General features: G+C 41.9%; 1 protein-coding gene across 4 annotated transcripts in view; it reads left to right on the top strand.

Annotated features, from left to right (window-relative positions):
• The first annotated feature begins 807 nt into the window (after positions 1–807).
• Positions 808–13946, top strand: part of tanc1a (tetratricopeptide repeat, ankyrin repeat and coiled-coil containing 1a) — a 59891-nt gene continuing 46752 nt past the window's right edge. For 3 of the 4 annotated variants that reach the window (XM_083524922.1, XM_083524921.1, XM_083524920.1), the window contains exons 1-2: positions 808–915; positions 6965–7076. In XM_083524922.1, the coding sequence (XP_083381048.1) occupies positions 7007–7076 (70 nt within the window). In that variant the 5' untranslated portion in view covers positions 808–915; positions 6965–7006. Of the gene's footprint in view, positions 916–6964; positions 7077–12342; positions 12501–13946 lie in introns of those variants that run through there. The other variant, XM_083524923.1, reaches the window with a different exon arrangement.

Genomic DNA, 13946 nt, shown 5'->3' with positions numbered 1-13946 from the left:
ATCTATCTATCTATCTATCTATCTATCTATCTATCTATCTATCATCTTATTTAGCCATCTATCCATCTGCCCACTCAACATCTTCTCAATCCTTCATCCATCCATCCATCATTTATGCTTTGAGTTTAAACCCATCCTCCTGCTCCTCCCATGTGAATGTTCCCTTATGTCCATCATCTCCTCAGTAACAGCGTGTTAATGATCTGAATTATCTCATCTGCTGCACTACATCAGACGTCTGGGCTTCATTAGAGACCAAGTTGCAAACCATCACCAAAAAAAAAAAAAAAACCTGCAGTCTTCATGTTGTTACATAAAAAAGGAGATATCTGAGAAGCCAGCAAGCCTGAACTACATCTTCAGGAAGCACTGGATCCTGGGCAGGGTGGAGAAGGATCTGCAGTGTTTCTCAGGAACACTGACTGTAAGGTCTGAGGATACACCATGAACACCACGGAGTCCATCACAGTCATTAATTTGCTTTTCTGGATACTCTTCCTATCCTTTGGTCTTCTAAAGCCCACTTTAGATCTCTTGATGATCCAGAAATGGTTATATCAGGGGAGGGATGGGTTACACTTGCAGAAAGATCCACACTGAGGCGCTAGAGAGCCGAGTGGTGGGATTGTGTAGTGAGAATCATGAACACACAGTGGCCATGATAACTAACACACACACACACACACACACACACACACAAGGGATTCATCTGTCAAGATGAAGTAGTGTAACTTCATGTCGATTGACCCCGTGGAGAGATTTGCCCCGTGCAAGATGGAGGCTTGGGTGACGTGTCTATCACGTGGGCGTGTCCGCGATCAGGCGCGCGCTCCGGCTCAAAGACCTCGCACAATTCCGCGTCCACGGAGAGCGCGCGCGCAGGCGAGAGTCCGGAGCTGGAGCGGAATTTACACTGTAAGTGTTTTAAACACTTTATTAGCTTTTTATATGTCTTTATTCCATTGTTATTGTTTATTGTATTATATCAAAGGTGGAAACTTAAACATTCAATCCGGTGTTTATTTGTTCTCGCGCTGTAGGAAGCGCGTGCGCTCTTTATTTATACGGTTGTTGCAGTGAAAACAAAAATAATTAATTTAATTCATTCATTCATTAAGTAATTAAGTGTGTTCACTGTATATCAAAGCAATATTTATTTACTTTTACTATGTAATATATATTTTTTTATTTATTATTATTAATTATTATTTTATTTTTTATTTATGCATTTTATTTTTTTAAATGTCTTCAAGTTTGGTGTTTTTTCAGCTTTTATTCATCACCCTGATTAAGAAAGTGATTTTTCGCTGATTAGTTATTATTATTTCGGTTTATTAGTTATAATTTGACCCTTTTTTTATAAAACAACAACGACATAAACTGATTCGATGACCATGTGGTACTAATTTTGTGTTTGACCAATCAAATCAGCTCAAGGGTGTTTATGCCCCGCCCAGAAAGTGTATTCCTCTATTGTATAGTATAAATCTACACTACGCAGATCATGTGCGATTTGCGATTACGTTGTTTCCGAACCTCGGCTCGTTTAATGTGCGACAAAAAAAACGAAAACGTGTCTTTCGTTTTATTTGTAAGTTTTCTTCAGACTGCAACTTCAGTACAACAGTAATGTCTCTCTGAGCAACATTAGCAGCGATAGACTAGCTAGCTAAAGTTTGATATACTGTATTATTTATAACACATTCTCTTAATACTTTGACGATTGCCTTCGATTGTGGTTGATGTGGGACGTGTTTCAGGTCTGGAGATGAACTGATTTAAAAACCAACGTGACTCAGAAATGTGTCTATTGATTGACCTGCGGAATCACGGACGCTGCTGGAGTTTTGCTTGTTTTGTTTGAGACGTTCTCTTGAAGCTCTTTTAATGTATTCATTATGATCTCACCTCATTCCCCTAATGTTCTTGCGATGTTCTCATGCTGTTCTCCTGATGCTTCCCTGACGTTCAGGAACTCGTACATGACCAGATGCGTGAGAGATTTCTTACTCCGATGATGTCCCGCCGATATTTAGGACACGTTATCCTTATAAGGAAACAGGGACATTTTCCCTGAGGTCGCAGCCATGAAACCTATTTAAAAATCTCTGTCCTCATTTTCTTTCTTTTTTTTTTTTACTCACAGTGCCACCAACACATCATCATCATCATCATCATCATCATCATCATCATCATCATCATCATCATCATCATCATCCTCATCTTCCTTCAAGCCCATCCCTGTTCTTGTTCCAGATTGTTCTCTGTTATCTTCTCTTCTTTCCAGCCTGGAACGTTCACCCCCTGTGCCTGGTTTACTTTATGGTGTAATCCCTTCTGCCTTGGGTCATGCTTTCGGTGTGCAAAACTATTGGCACCCTTTAAAGAAATCAGGCAAGAAAATGATGGTATAAAGTCATTTATAAAGGACAAGAACGTTCACTTTCACTCAGCTGGTCCTAATTGCTGGAACATGTGTCTTTTCTTCTCTCTTTCTTCCTGTCTTTCCCTTTTTTCTTTCAATCACAGGGACACTCGTTAAGTCTTTGAGCTTATGTATGTGGAAGAGGGCAGAAAGCTCTGTGAGCAAATCTGTATTTAATGCTGAATTAAATGGTAAAGTTGTACATTTCCCTCCATTTTCTGTTCAGTATCTTCAAAACCTCTGCTGCGATCCTTCCATCTGTTTTCTCTTCCTTCGCCGTTCCTCCTCACGTCGGTCGTCTTTTTTTCCCTCTCTATTTTCCGCCCTGTGTTATTTGATTAAACATCTTTATGCTCAAATGAAGCTCAGATTTAGCCAGAGGCCTCCGGAAACGTATAATTTGACAGAAACTGCAGTTGAAGCAGATATTAAAAGTTTTGAGGGCCGGCGGTGGTCAGACCAGAGTTTTCCACCCGTGTTTTTTTTTCTCTGGCGAATACACTACACAAGTCTTAATGCTGTTTCCTCCGGTCTGTAATTTGATCTTACGCGCACAACATTTTTAGACTCTCCGAAACATCGGCGCTGCTTCCATGACCTCGTGTCTTTGATCATCACTGATCGTGCTGATTAAACCGGTTTGAGGTTGCGGATGCAGGAATACTGTTGATTTGCCCCTGTAATGTTTTCAGATCCTCATCCAGGTCACAGCAACGCAGATTTAGCGGACTAGCGACGTAACCCGATTAGCGTTTAGTGTCCAATTAAGTTCTAAAATGTCTGAAGAATCGCTCTTAAGTTAATAGTTCATGTTCCCAAAACACTCACGTCATGTTTCGTACATTTCTCTAAACGATTTCAGGTCCCAGAGGCTGTTTTACAGAGTTCTGTTTCAGGAAAAGTCACGTGTCAGCGTGTGTTCAATTTTCCAAACGTCTTCAGGGTGTAAAAGTGTCTTCATTACTCATTCTACATTTATAGGATTTAGCAGCCACCCTTAATCAGAGACACCTTACATTTATCTTATTCATACAACTGGCAGTAAAGGGATTAGGGGCCTCGCTCAGGAGCCCACGAGTGGCGGCTTGGTGTTCCAGGGATTTGAACTCATGACATTTGGATCCAAAATCCAGTGCCACCGCCCTATTTACATTGATGGCATTTGTCAGACACTTTTATCCAGAGTGACTTTCAATATACGACTGAACATTTGAGGGTTAAGGGCCTTGCTCAAGGGCCCAGCAATGGCAGGTTGGTGGTGCTGGGATTTGAACTCACAACCTTCTGATCAAACATTTTGATCACTGAGCTACCCCTTTCCCCCTTTCCTAATCCCGAGAGACTTTCAGTTATACAATTACTTAATTTATACTTCTGAGCAGTTTAGGGTTAAGGGCCTTACTCAATGGCCCCTTAAAAAAAGGTTGTGGGAATGAAACTCACGACCTTCCGGTCTACCTTCCGAGCTACCACTTGCCCAATTTGTCCTTCGTGTCCAAGTGAGCCTTTGTGTCAGGTTTCCAATTAATTTCACGCTGGTTAGAAATGTACAAATATAACAGAAATACATTAAAAACACACGAAACAGCAATTGCGAAAACATAATGGACACGTGGTCACGTTTGTAAATTGCGTAAATTTACAAGAGTAAATTCTGGCCCCCAATTAGGAAAGGAAAAAAAATAGATAAACAAAAACAAAATGGCCGCTCATTTGCGGTGTGTTTGTGGAGATTTGTGGAAATTCATTCAGCCACAAGGATGTGTTTTAGAAAAGTCAGGTACTGATGGAGGTGACGTCAGGAGGCCTGGGGTGCAGTCAGTGTGAAGAATTCATTCATGTTGAATAGGGTTATATAGCAGAAGATCTTTCACCAAATCTATTCCATGAAAAGCAGATGTTCATGGAGCTGGATTTGTTTACAGGAGCATTGTCATGCTGAAAGAGGTTTGGGTCTCCTAGTTTAAGTGAATGGAAAATTTCATGCTAAAGCATCCAAAGACGTCCGATACAATTATACAAATACAATTACTTTGTGGTAACAGTTTGGGGAAGAACCACACATGGCTGAAAAAGTCAGGTGTCCAAATACTTTTGTCATATGACAAAAGTGGAGTGAGGATGATGCTGTGGAGGATTTCAATCCCCTCCAGATCCAGAAAGGAAATGCATTCTCCCATGAAAGTACCGGAAAATCGGTTCAATTCGACTACACATGTATAAACCCGACAGCTCGGGTTCAGCAAAAATCTGCTTCATGTGCGGCGATGTTCTGCAAAACCCCACATGCTGGAGATTTATTCTGGGCTACGCACCAAGTCCCGCAGGGCGCCGGACTATCGAGTAAACCTTCCAAAGGAAATAAAGAGAACCTCGTGTATAGAAAAACATTACAAGTGAGTCAATAGGAGGAACGCTTAAAGAACGTTTAAAGAACCTTCTTCTTTCATGCGTGCAACTGAAGGCAGGCACACGCTTCCAGTTATCGCACGTGCTAGCTCAGGAAGCGGTCTTCACGGCTTCCTGAACGACGTGACCTTGAGGACGTTCTGGATCTCTCTGAAGCCTCCTCAGAGCCCACGTCTCCAAGCAGTAGGATGTGGTCTCTCTTTTAAACCCGAGCAATTAGTATCAGACTTTGCGGAGCTCCGTGCCTGGACCCGACCTGGAACGGATTAAGATTTGCCCCTGAGCCAGGTGGCAACTAATCCATCCCAGAACTTTTTGAGTTCCAAAGGCTGTGGTCAGGGTGTAGGACACACGTCATTGCGCTCTAATTTCTCCAGTGAAGGCTTCTTAGATGTTTCTCATCTCATTACAGTGTTTGCTGGTGACTGGTTTGCATGTGGGTTGTACACCAGTGTAGCAATGACCAGCTCCATCTTTCTTCTGCGTTTTTATCAAACAGAAATCAGGAGTTTTAAAGCCTGGAGTTTTAAAATCTTACACGAATCTCCACACAATCTAGTAGAACATCTTCCCAGAAGAGTGGAGCTCATTATGAGTAAATCGGGACTAAATGTGGAACATTATAGCCTTATAGTGTGTGTTTTGATAGCAGATTTTTGGCAAAACTTCACTTTTGATACACATCACAGATCTTATGTCTTGAACAGTCGCCTCGTGCTCAGGTGTAGGACAAGAGAAATGTATGGTTGGACCTGCTGGTTTAGCGGATGTTATGCTAGCTCCAAATTACACCATAGAGGTGCTGATTATTTTCTTATAACGGCACAACCTGAAGTGATTTATTCCTTACTAGGCACAAGGTTCCAGAGGTGGAAAGAATAATCAAATATTCTACTCAAGTAAAAGTTACTGTTACTTCAAATTTTACTTAAGTACAAATGAAGTTCTAAAAAAAGTAAAAAGTAGCTCATTAAAAAATTTAGAAAGCTACAGTTTTTCACAGCGGCATTGAAAAAAACGACTTTAAAAAGTTGAAGTTCACAAAAAAAGCTACTCGATTACACACGAGTAAATGCATTTCGTTACTCTTCACCTCTGTTGGGCGGGGCTTATCCGGCGAGGCTTCCATCGCCTTAGACACGGTGGCGTTTCCTGCTATTGTTCGTGTTTGCAGAACGCCCCGGACGGCATTGGCACTTTTTTACGACTCGCCTGCATGCGAAAGTTCGCGTCCCCACACTGTTACAAACCAGAGGATGGAGTAGAAGTGCAGGGATACGATCGACAGTGGAAGCAGAGCTCTTGAATTCTCCATCCTGATTGGTCAGGAAAAAGCTGATTCGATGAACACGGGTTGAATTAATGGCGCTCGTTCTAAACGTTTCGATAGTAACAAACACACATCGACTAGCGTGACAATCAAACGTGTATTATTTGGTTTGTTTGTTTTTTTTCTGTCATATGATAGTAAACAGCTGTCGCCTAATCCAGCTGTTGCTTCGGATTCAAGTCACAGTTAAATACACGATCCAGATACAAGTATTGGGAGACTCGCCAAAATGTTACCACAAACTTGGAGGCACATAATTGGACGTATTTCTTTACTTTATGTACGAGACCCAAACCAAATATCAAGATCTGCTTTACATGGCTTGGATTTGATGGAAGATCTCATGCTTTAGAGCTCCAACCCTGTTGAGCACCTATTTGGGATGGTTTTTACATGCTGAGTGGAGAGTGGAGGTTATTATAAGAGCAAATGAGAACTAAATGTGGACTAGGATGGTTAAAAAGAAGAACATACCAACCCGATGCACGTATTTAGCTTGTAATAATAAATAATAACAGTAGAAGTTCTTTGGCTGGAAGAGAATTGTTTCCCGTTGTGCAAAATCGCAAACTAACGTCGTCGCCGTTTTGGCGTGTACGAGAGGAGTTTTTCCATCATTAACGCCGTGTCGAACAAATCCTTGTGCTGTTCACTGACAAAGCTGCTTCCTGAAGCCCAGAACGAGCAGGAAACGTAGAAGGACAGCCGGAAATGACCATCAGCGGCTAAAGAAACAAAATGATTTCCTCGTTGCATTGGTCCTCAATAAGTTGCTTCCGTTTCGTTTTGTTTATTCATAGGAGTAAACTGAGGACACGGAAAAGAGGATTGTGTATTTCGTCATGCGTAAAACAGGACAGAGGAATGTCCAGGGCCGAGGAGGAGGAGGCAGAGGGAGGAAGAATGATGCAGGTAAGAATGGAGGCCTTGTTTTGTATCCACAGTGTGAGATTCAATGAAGTGCAGTTTTGTAGTAAAGCTATGTAATGCACACACACACACACACACACACACACACACACACACACACAGAAAAAAAGAGAGGTGGAAGCTTAGTGGTTAAGGCATTGGTCTTTGGAGCCGAAGGTCATGAGTTCAAGTCACATCCAATCTTTACATTTATCTCTTTCGTGCAACTAAGCACTTAAAGGGTTTAAGGGCCTTACTCAGGGGCCCAGGAGAGGCAGTTTGGTGCGACTGGTATTAAAAATCTTAAGGTCCACTAGTAACCACTAGGTCACCAAAGTCCCAGTTTTGTCCCAGTTTGACGTTATTTATGCCTCGTCTTAAAAATCCTAAAAATGACCGTCTTCTGTTTTTCAGACTTCAGGGTCCATGGTGGAAAAATATTTAGACTTGATTCCTAAAGGTTTTCGACGTAGTTATAAAATAATTTCATCTTCATTCTCAAAATATTTCGACTTTATTCTCGTAATCTTAATAAAAAAATACAAATAAATTAACGAGGCACTTAAAACGTCCTGCTATAGAGATCGCATAGAAATAGGGATTTTTATTTTGCCCGCTTTAAATATTGATATTGTTCTTTAAACGGAATCAATTATTTTTTGGTAACACCAGATAGAGTGGGTGGGGCCAAGGATGTAAATGAGATATGAAGTAATTTGCTGATGAAAATAATTTTTTTTTTTTAAAACTCCCCCGCCCCAAAATGAAACCTAAACCATGATGTTTTTTGTTTTTCGCACCGTTCTGTGCAAAATCTGAAAAACTCAAAAGGTGGCAACAACCGCAATCACATTTTTCAACTGAAGCCCTTGACTCATATTCACACTACTTTTACCCAGCATGATTAGCTGGTTAGATCGCTGCATGAATGTGCAGGTGTTCTTAATAAAGTGGACGTTGAGTGTATAATACCGACTAGACAATTTCTTTCTTTAGGAATTTCATTATTTAATTATTATTATCTATATTACTTGTCGTAGATCGATATTGTCTCATCGTTACTCTCCGAATAAAGCGATATGCTTTGAGCCGAGGGTTTGTGTGTGTGTGTGTGTGTGTGTGTGTGTGTGTGTGTGTGTGTGTGTGTATTTTATTTTTTTATTTTTTTATGCTGTACTTTCTGAGTTTGCACCAACTGCGTCTCTGGTGGTGTTTACTACGTTCACAAAGCCTCCTGTGTTCCTCGCGACAGCGTTTCTGGAGCCCCGAGCCGAGAGGAACGAGAGGAACGAGTGGAAAGTTGGCACCTCGGCGGCAGACAGCCGCAACACCGCGCACTCATTAGCTTCTAGATTCCCTCAAACACACGATCACTTACGTAACCATGCTGAGGAACTGCACTCGCTTTTATACACACACACACACACCTCACCCAGTTAGTCACCCGCTGTTCACTTTCTCTCTCATTCACACGCTCCTACATTCTCACATTCTCTTCCTCACACACACACACACACACACACACACACACACACACACACACACACACACACACACACACACACACACACACACACAATTTCATGTTTGTTTTTTTCATAAATAAAGCTCACTATGATCTTTTTTAAATAATCGAAAGTGCCAGGCTCAGTCGATCCCGTGTTATACTTTCTTATCTTGATCTTTTTGGGCAATAATAATATTATAATAAGCTCCACCCCTCTGTGAACATGTTCCACTACCTTTTTTGGAGTATGTGAAGTATTGTGAAGATATATTCAGCAACAAGGGTGTTGGTAAAGTCAGATGCCGATGAAGGTGAGAAGGTGAGGAGGCCTGGGGTTCAGTCAGTGTAAAAAATTAATCCCTACGATGTTCAAGAGCTCTATAGCAGGAGATCTTCCACCAAATCCATGGAAAACCATGGAAAGCAGATCTTCACGGATCTGAATGGCTTTGTGCACAAAAGCTATCTGAAGACTTTCCTATTAAATTGTGTGCCTCCAGTTTTGGGAAAGAAGCAGATACGGGTGGAAAAGTCGTGTGTCCTAATACTTTTGACCAAACCGCGTGAGAAGTTGAAAATACTCATCTAAATTGCTGATTATTTGATTCTGTCTCCTTCAAGCCCCTTAAAGAAGGTCCTTCTGAACTCCTGATTTCAGCGTCCCAATTGATCCCAATAATAATACTTTTATATACACATGAAACTGTGATTGAGCTCAAAATGGCACAATGTCACAGTTATAAACTCTTTATTAACCAGGAACGAACATCATTTATCTCCTCCCAGTAAATTCTGACCCCCAATTAGAAAAAATAATCCTAATAAGTGTTTTTTTTTCTCTTATCTGTATTTTACTGAAGTGTCTCCATTTGAGGAGATTTTTACTGTGACTTCACTACATTTCAAAGTCAAATATTTGACTTTTTACTCATCTACATTTTGTGAAATCAGTCGTTTCTTTTTATTTATGAGGATAAAAACGTAACTGGTGAAACACGCGGCGAGTCACCAATCAGGATCGAGCGCACGCTCTGTTTTACACGTGTTCCGATTGGCGCTCGGTGCATCTACTGATCACCAACATACAGTTCATCATCAGTTCATCATCAAGCAGAACATTTAGAGAGGAATAAATGATGAAGAAACTCCAGACTCGAACTCGACACAACAGTTTTTGAAGTAAAGAAGGTTTTGGGTTCATGATGAATGTAATAGAAATCAATCAGTGTTTGAGTCTTTAATATCATTCTATTAATAGATCAGTGTGCTGAGAGTCACATTCGAGTCTTTTCACATTGAGGTAATTAAATAAAGAATCTTCTGTTAAAAATGAGCATAGGAACATTTATAATAAATCACTACTTTGGATACTTAAGTACATTTAAAGGCAAAAACTTTTGTACTTCCTCGACCCAGAGACTAGTAAGTGACGTCAAATCATTTGGAGTGAGCTCGTGGAGATTTGTGGAGATTCATTCAGCCACAAGGATGTGTGTTAGTAAAGCCAAGTACAGACGTAGGTGAGGTGAGGACGGTATGGAGCTGTAGAGCAGGAGATCTTCCATCCAATCCAGCCCATAGAAAGCAGATCTTCATAGAGCTGGCTTTGTGAACATTTACTGAATGTTGACACTTTTTCCCTGCATTTGCTTCCCCTCAGGAGCAGAGACTTAGAGGTTAGAGGTCATTTCAGAGGTTTACTGTGATGTCGGAGAGGTGCAGAATGATATACGTGTGTGTGTGTTGGTGTGTGTGTGTGTGTGTGTGTGTGTGTGTGAGAGAGAGAGAGAGAAAGATAAAGTCAGACCGACTCCTCTGTGTTCTGAGAGTCGTGTTGTGAGTAAGCAGATTGATGTATTTATTTGAATCATTAGCGGGTGAGATGTTGCCCACGTCCCGCTGACTCAGCAACCTCATTCCGCTCGTTCTAATACGTTATCGTCCCTATAGTAACAGCTCTCTTCGGGTTCACGTATTGCGGACACGTGATTATTGCGACGGTGGCGATTTCAGTGAGCAGGAATTTCAACATGGAATGTCAACATGGAAGGAGTCTCTTTCAGGGTCGGTGCTCGAACCAGGGTTGACTAAAGGAGAGCTCTTGCATTTTGGCGCGGAAGTGTGTGTGTGTGTGTGTGTGTGTGTGTGTGTGTGTGTGTGTGTGTGTGTGTGTGTGTGTGTGTGTGTGTGTGTGTGTGTGAAAACCCAAATGACACACATATAGACAAACTTAGAAATTATGGAAAAAATTCTATCCAGTGTGAGTGCTGCACAAAGGGAATTTCTGCATCGTTACCCGGACGTTAGGACGTCATGATCGTGTCCCGTCTGCTCCTGGGTGTGTCATTCCGAAGAAACGCCTCGATGATGAAGCGTGTTGTGGAACGGAGCGGTGATGTCTCCTCATGATGGCAGCTCAAACAGCCTCGATATTCTCAGATGTCCACCTGGGGACTCCTTTTTTAAAGCTGTACCAAACAATTCCAGACATCCCAGGGTCCCGCCCTGAATATTCCTGGAATCAGGTCCCGCAAAATACAGCACAATAGCAGAGCAAAAATCAGTCCACAACTCGCGAAGGAAAAATCTAAATCTTCCGAGGAAAAGACGTACACATGCCAACTTGGGAAAAGGCAGGTGACCCACACAGACAAACACAGAGAACCAACCATACATATTTTACTATCGAACGAAAAAGGTAAGCCCAAAAAAACAACTTAAATACACACACAGGTCTAACAGGACTCAGGTGGAGACAATCGAAGACTAATGAGGGACACAGGGACAAAATAGTGACATCTGGTGGGAAAATCAGGGAAAGTCCTAGATCTGACGCTTAAGAACAGCACGAAACTGTAGTCTGTAACATGTAAATGCGTATCAATCTGGCAACCTTTACACAAATCCATGAGAACATGTTCTCCATTGTTCATTGTTCTTTTTTTTATTAGACAAGCTCACAAATGACACATCGCTGTTGGTATTTTCTTGCTTATGTCCCTCAAATTAGACAAACACACACACACACACACACACACACACACACACTTATTAACTCTACAGTGATTTACACTGCACAAGCTACGCAAGTTAACGAGTTAATTATGGACTAATTGAAGACTCGTGAACATTTCTGGACCGGTTGATAAACGAGTGCAGACGGGCGTGTGGGAGAGTCGCACGAGTGGAGCGGATGGAGTGGTTTTATCGCCGTAATAACTCCAAGATGTTTAAGCACCTCCTTTTGTCGCACGGGTCCCAGATGTGCTTGCCTGCTGTGTGTTTACATACTTTTTTTTTCTCCTCTTTTTTTTTCCTTCTCAAGATGTTTTCTGGACGTGGCTATATTTATTTATTAAGTGTTAAAACATCTTCGAATTTTGCGCTCTGAAGAAATGTTCGTATTTAGTATGTTGGAACGTTCCAGAAATCAAACTTTGGTTTGCTCCATGCTTTGGGACCTACAAAAAAAAATCAATAAATATTATTATCCGAATGGATCGTCGATGACTTAATGATGTCGCAGTTTGTACTTGAGTGGGTGGATTCTTGTGAAAGATCACACACGTGAACTCTTGACTACATCTGAGGGCGTGCAAACTTTTGCACGCCGCAGCTGCCTTCTGGTTAGGAGCCGTAAATCACTGGCTGCACGATAATTAAAGGAAAAGGAAGGAAGCTAAGAACAGAGACAAAGACCTAGAGAGAAGGGTGTGTGTGTGTGTGTGTGTGTGTGTGTGTGTGTGTGTGTGTGTGTGTGTGTGTGTGTGTGTGTGTGGACAAACATGCTCTGCTTTATTTCAAGCCTTTCATATTTTATCTTCAATGACTTCCTGCTTCCCGTGCAGTCGACAGGAAGTGACAAAAACGACTACAACGTCTGGGAATACACGCCGTCACACGAAGACACACTGACGCTGGTAAACCCCTGTTAGATGTTTACACAATAAGCTCCAGAGCCTCTTGATTAAATTCTGCATTCTGATTGGTCTGATTGTTTTGATTGGTTGTAGTAATGCCTTTATTACAGTAGGCGGTCATTTCCATCGTAACAGTTTTTATAGTGTTGCGATTGTTTGTTTTCTTCGGGCAGACGAACGTTAAAGCATTACTTTAAAGAAGGAGTCTCCAGTGTCAACCATTTGGAACGTGGTGCAGTTTCTCGTTACGCGGCGAGACATAACCGTTAATGGATACAAATTCCACGAGTTGCCATGGAACCAAGCGAATAAAACGATGGTCAACCACAGACATTTTTTCCACTTTTCCTCCTCGAAGTATCCTCAGATAATCACCTGTCAGAGCTCTATAGCAGGAGATCTTCCACTCCAACCCATGGAAAGCATAACTTCATTGAGCTGGCTTTGTGCACAGGGGCATCGTCTTGCTGGAACAGGTTTGTAGTTCATTTGAAGAGAACATCTCATGCTTCAGCATCCAAAGATGTCTAAAACAACTGTGTTTCCAACACTGTGGGAACATTGTTATGAAGAACCACGTATGGCTGGAGAAATCAGGTGTCCCATACTTTGACAGTCACTTCACAAAAAAATACTGGCGTACTATAAAAGGAGGCGGGGTTAGTATGTGTTCAGAGTAGCTCAGGGTCTGCAGTGGCCGAGCTGCGTTATTGGAGCCCAACATTCGCCCCCACGGCTCAAAGTTGTTTAAAGGTACAGACCGTCTGCCACCTACAGAATTGGAGATCTGTTTTTAACTGATGACACTAATAATCCGGGCTGAAACGAGTCGACGCCTTCTCTCGTTTTGTCAGCACTTATTTAGCTGCAGCGAGTCTCGAGAATCCCGAGCCAAATTTCCACCACGCATGAATGATTTATAGCTGGATAAATATTTAATCTGGGCTGAATGAGGCAGCAGGGGGAGTGAAAGTGAAGGAGAAATATAGAACTAACTGCATTATGAACATGGGTCTAAACGGCATAAACCGCCGACACGCTACTGATCTACTGCTGCTGTCAATAAATCTCAGGGTGAGCAATACGGCAGGGATACGATACAGACGACTTTACGCAACACTCATAGAAAATGCGGGAAAAATTTTGTGGATGCCTGAGTATAATATCGGTATGCAGGGGCGTCGTCATGCTGGAACAGGTTTGAGTCTCCCAGTGCAAGTGAACATTTAAAGACGTCCTATACAATCGTTTGCCTCCACAGTTTGAGAAAGAACCACATATGGGTGGAAAAGTCTGGTGTCCCAAAACTTTTGTCCAAAAAACGCAGTATAATGTCGCACAATGAAGCGACAAGTGTGTGTTTAGTGTAGCTGAGGCTCTGCAGTGGCTGAGCTGCATTACTGGAAATTGTGGTGCATCCTCACCTTTCCGTGAGCATCACTGTGT

Source organism: Silurus aristotelis (assembly GCF_946808225.1).
Source record: "Silurus aristotelis genome assembly, chromosome: 2".
Lineage (NCBI taxonomy): Eukaryota > Metazoa > Chordata > Actinopteri > Siluriformes > Siluridae > Silurus > Silurus aristotelis.
This window is presented reverse-complemented; position numbering and strand designations above follow the sequence as displayed.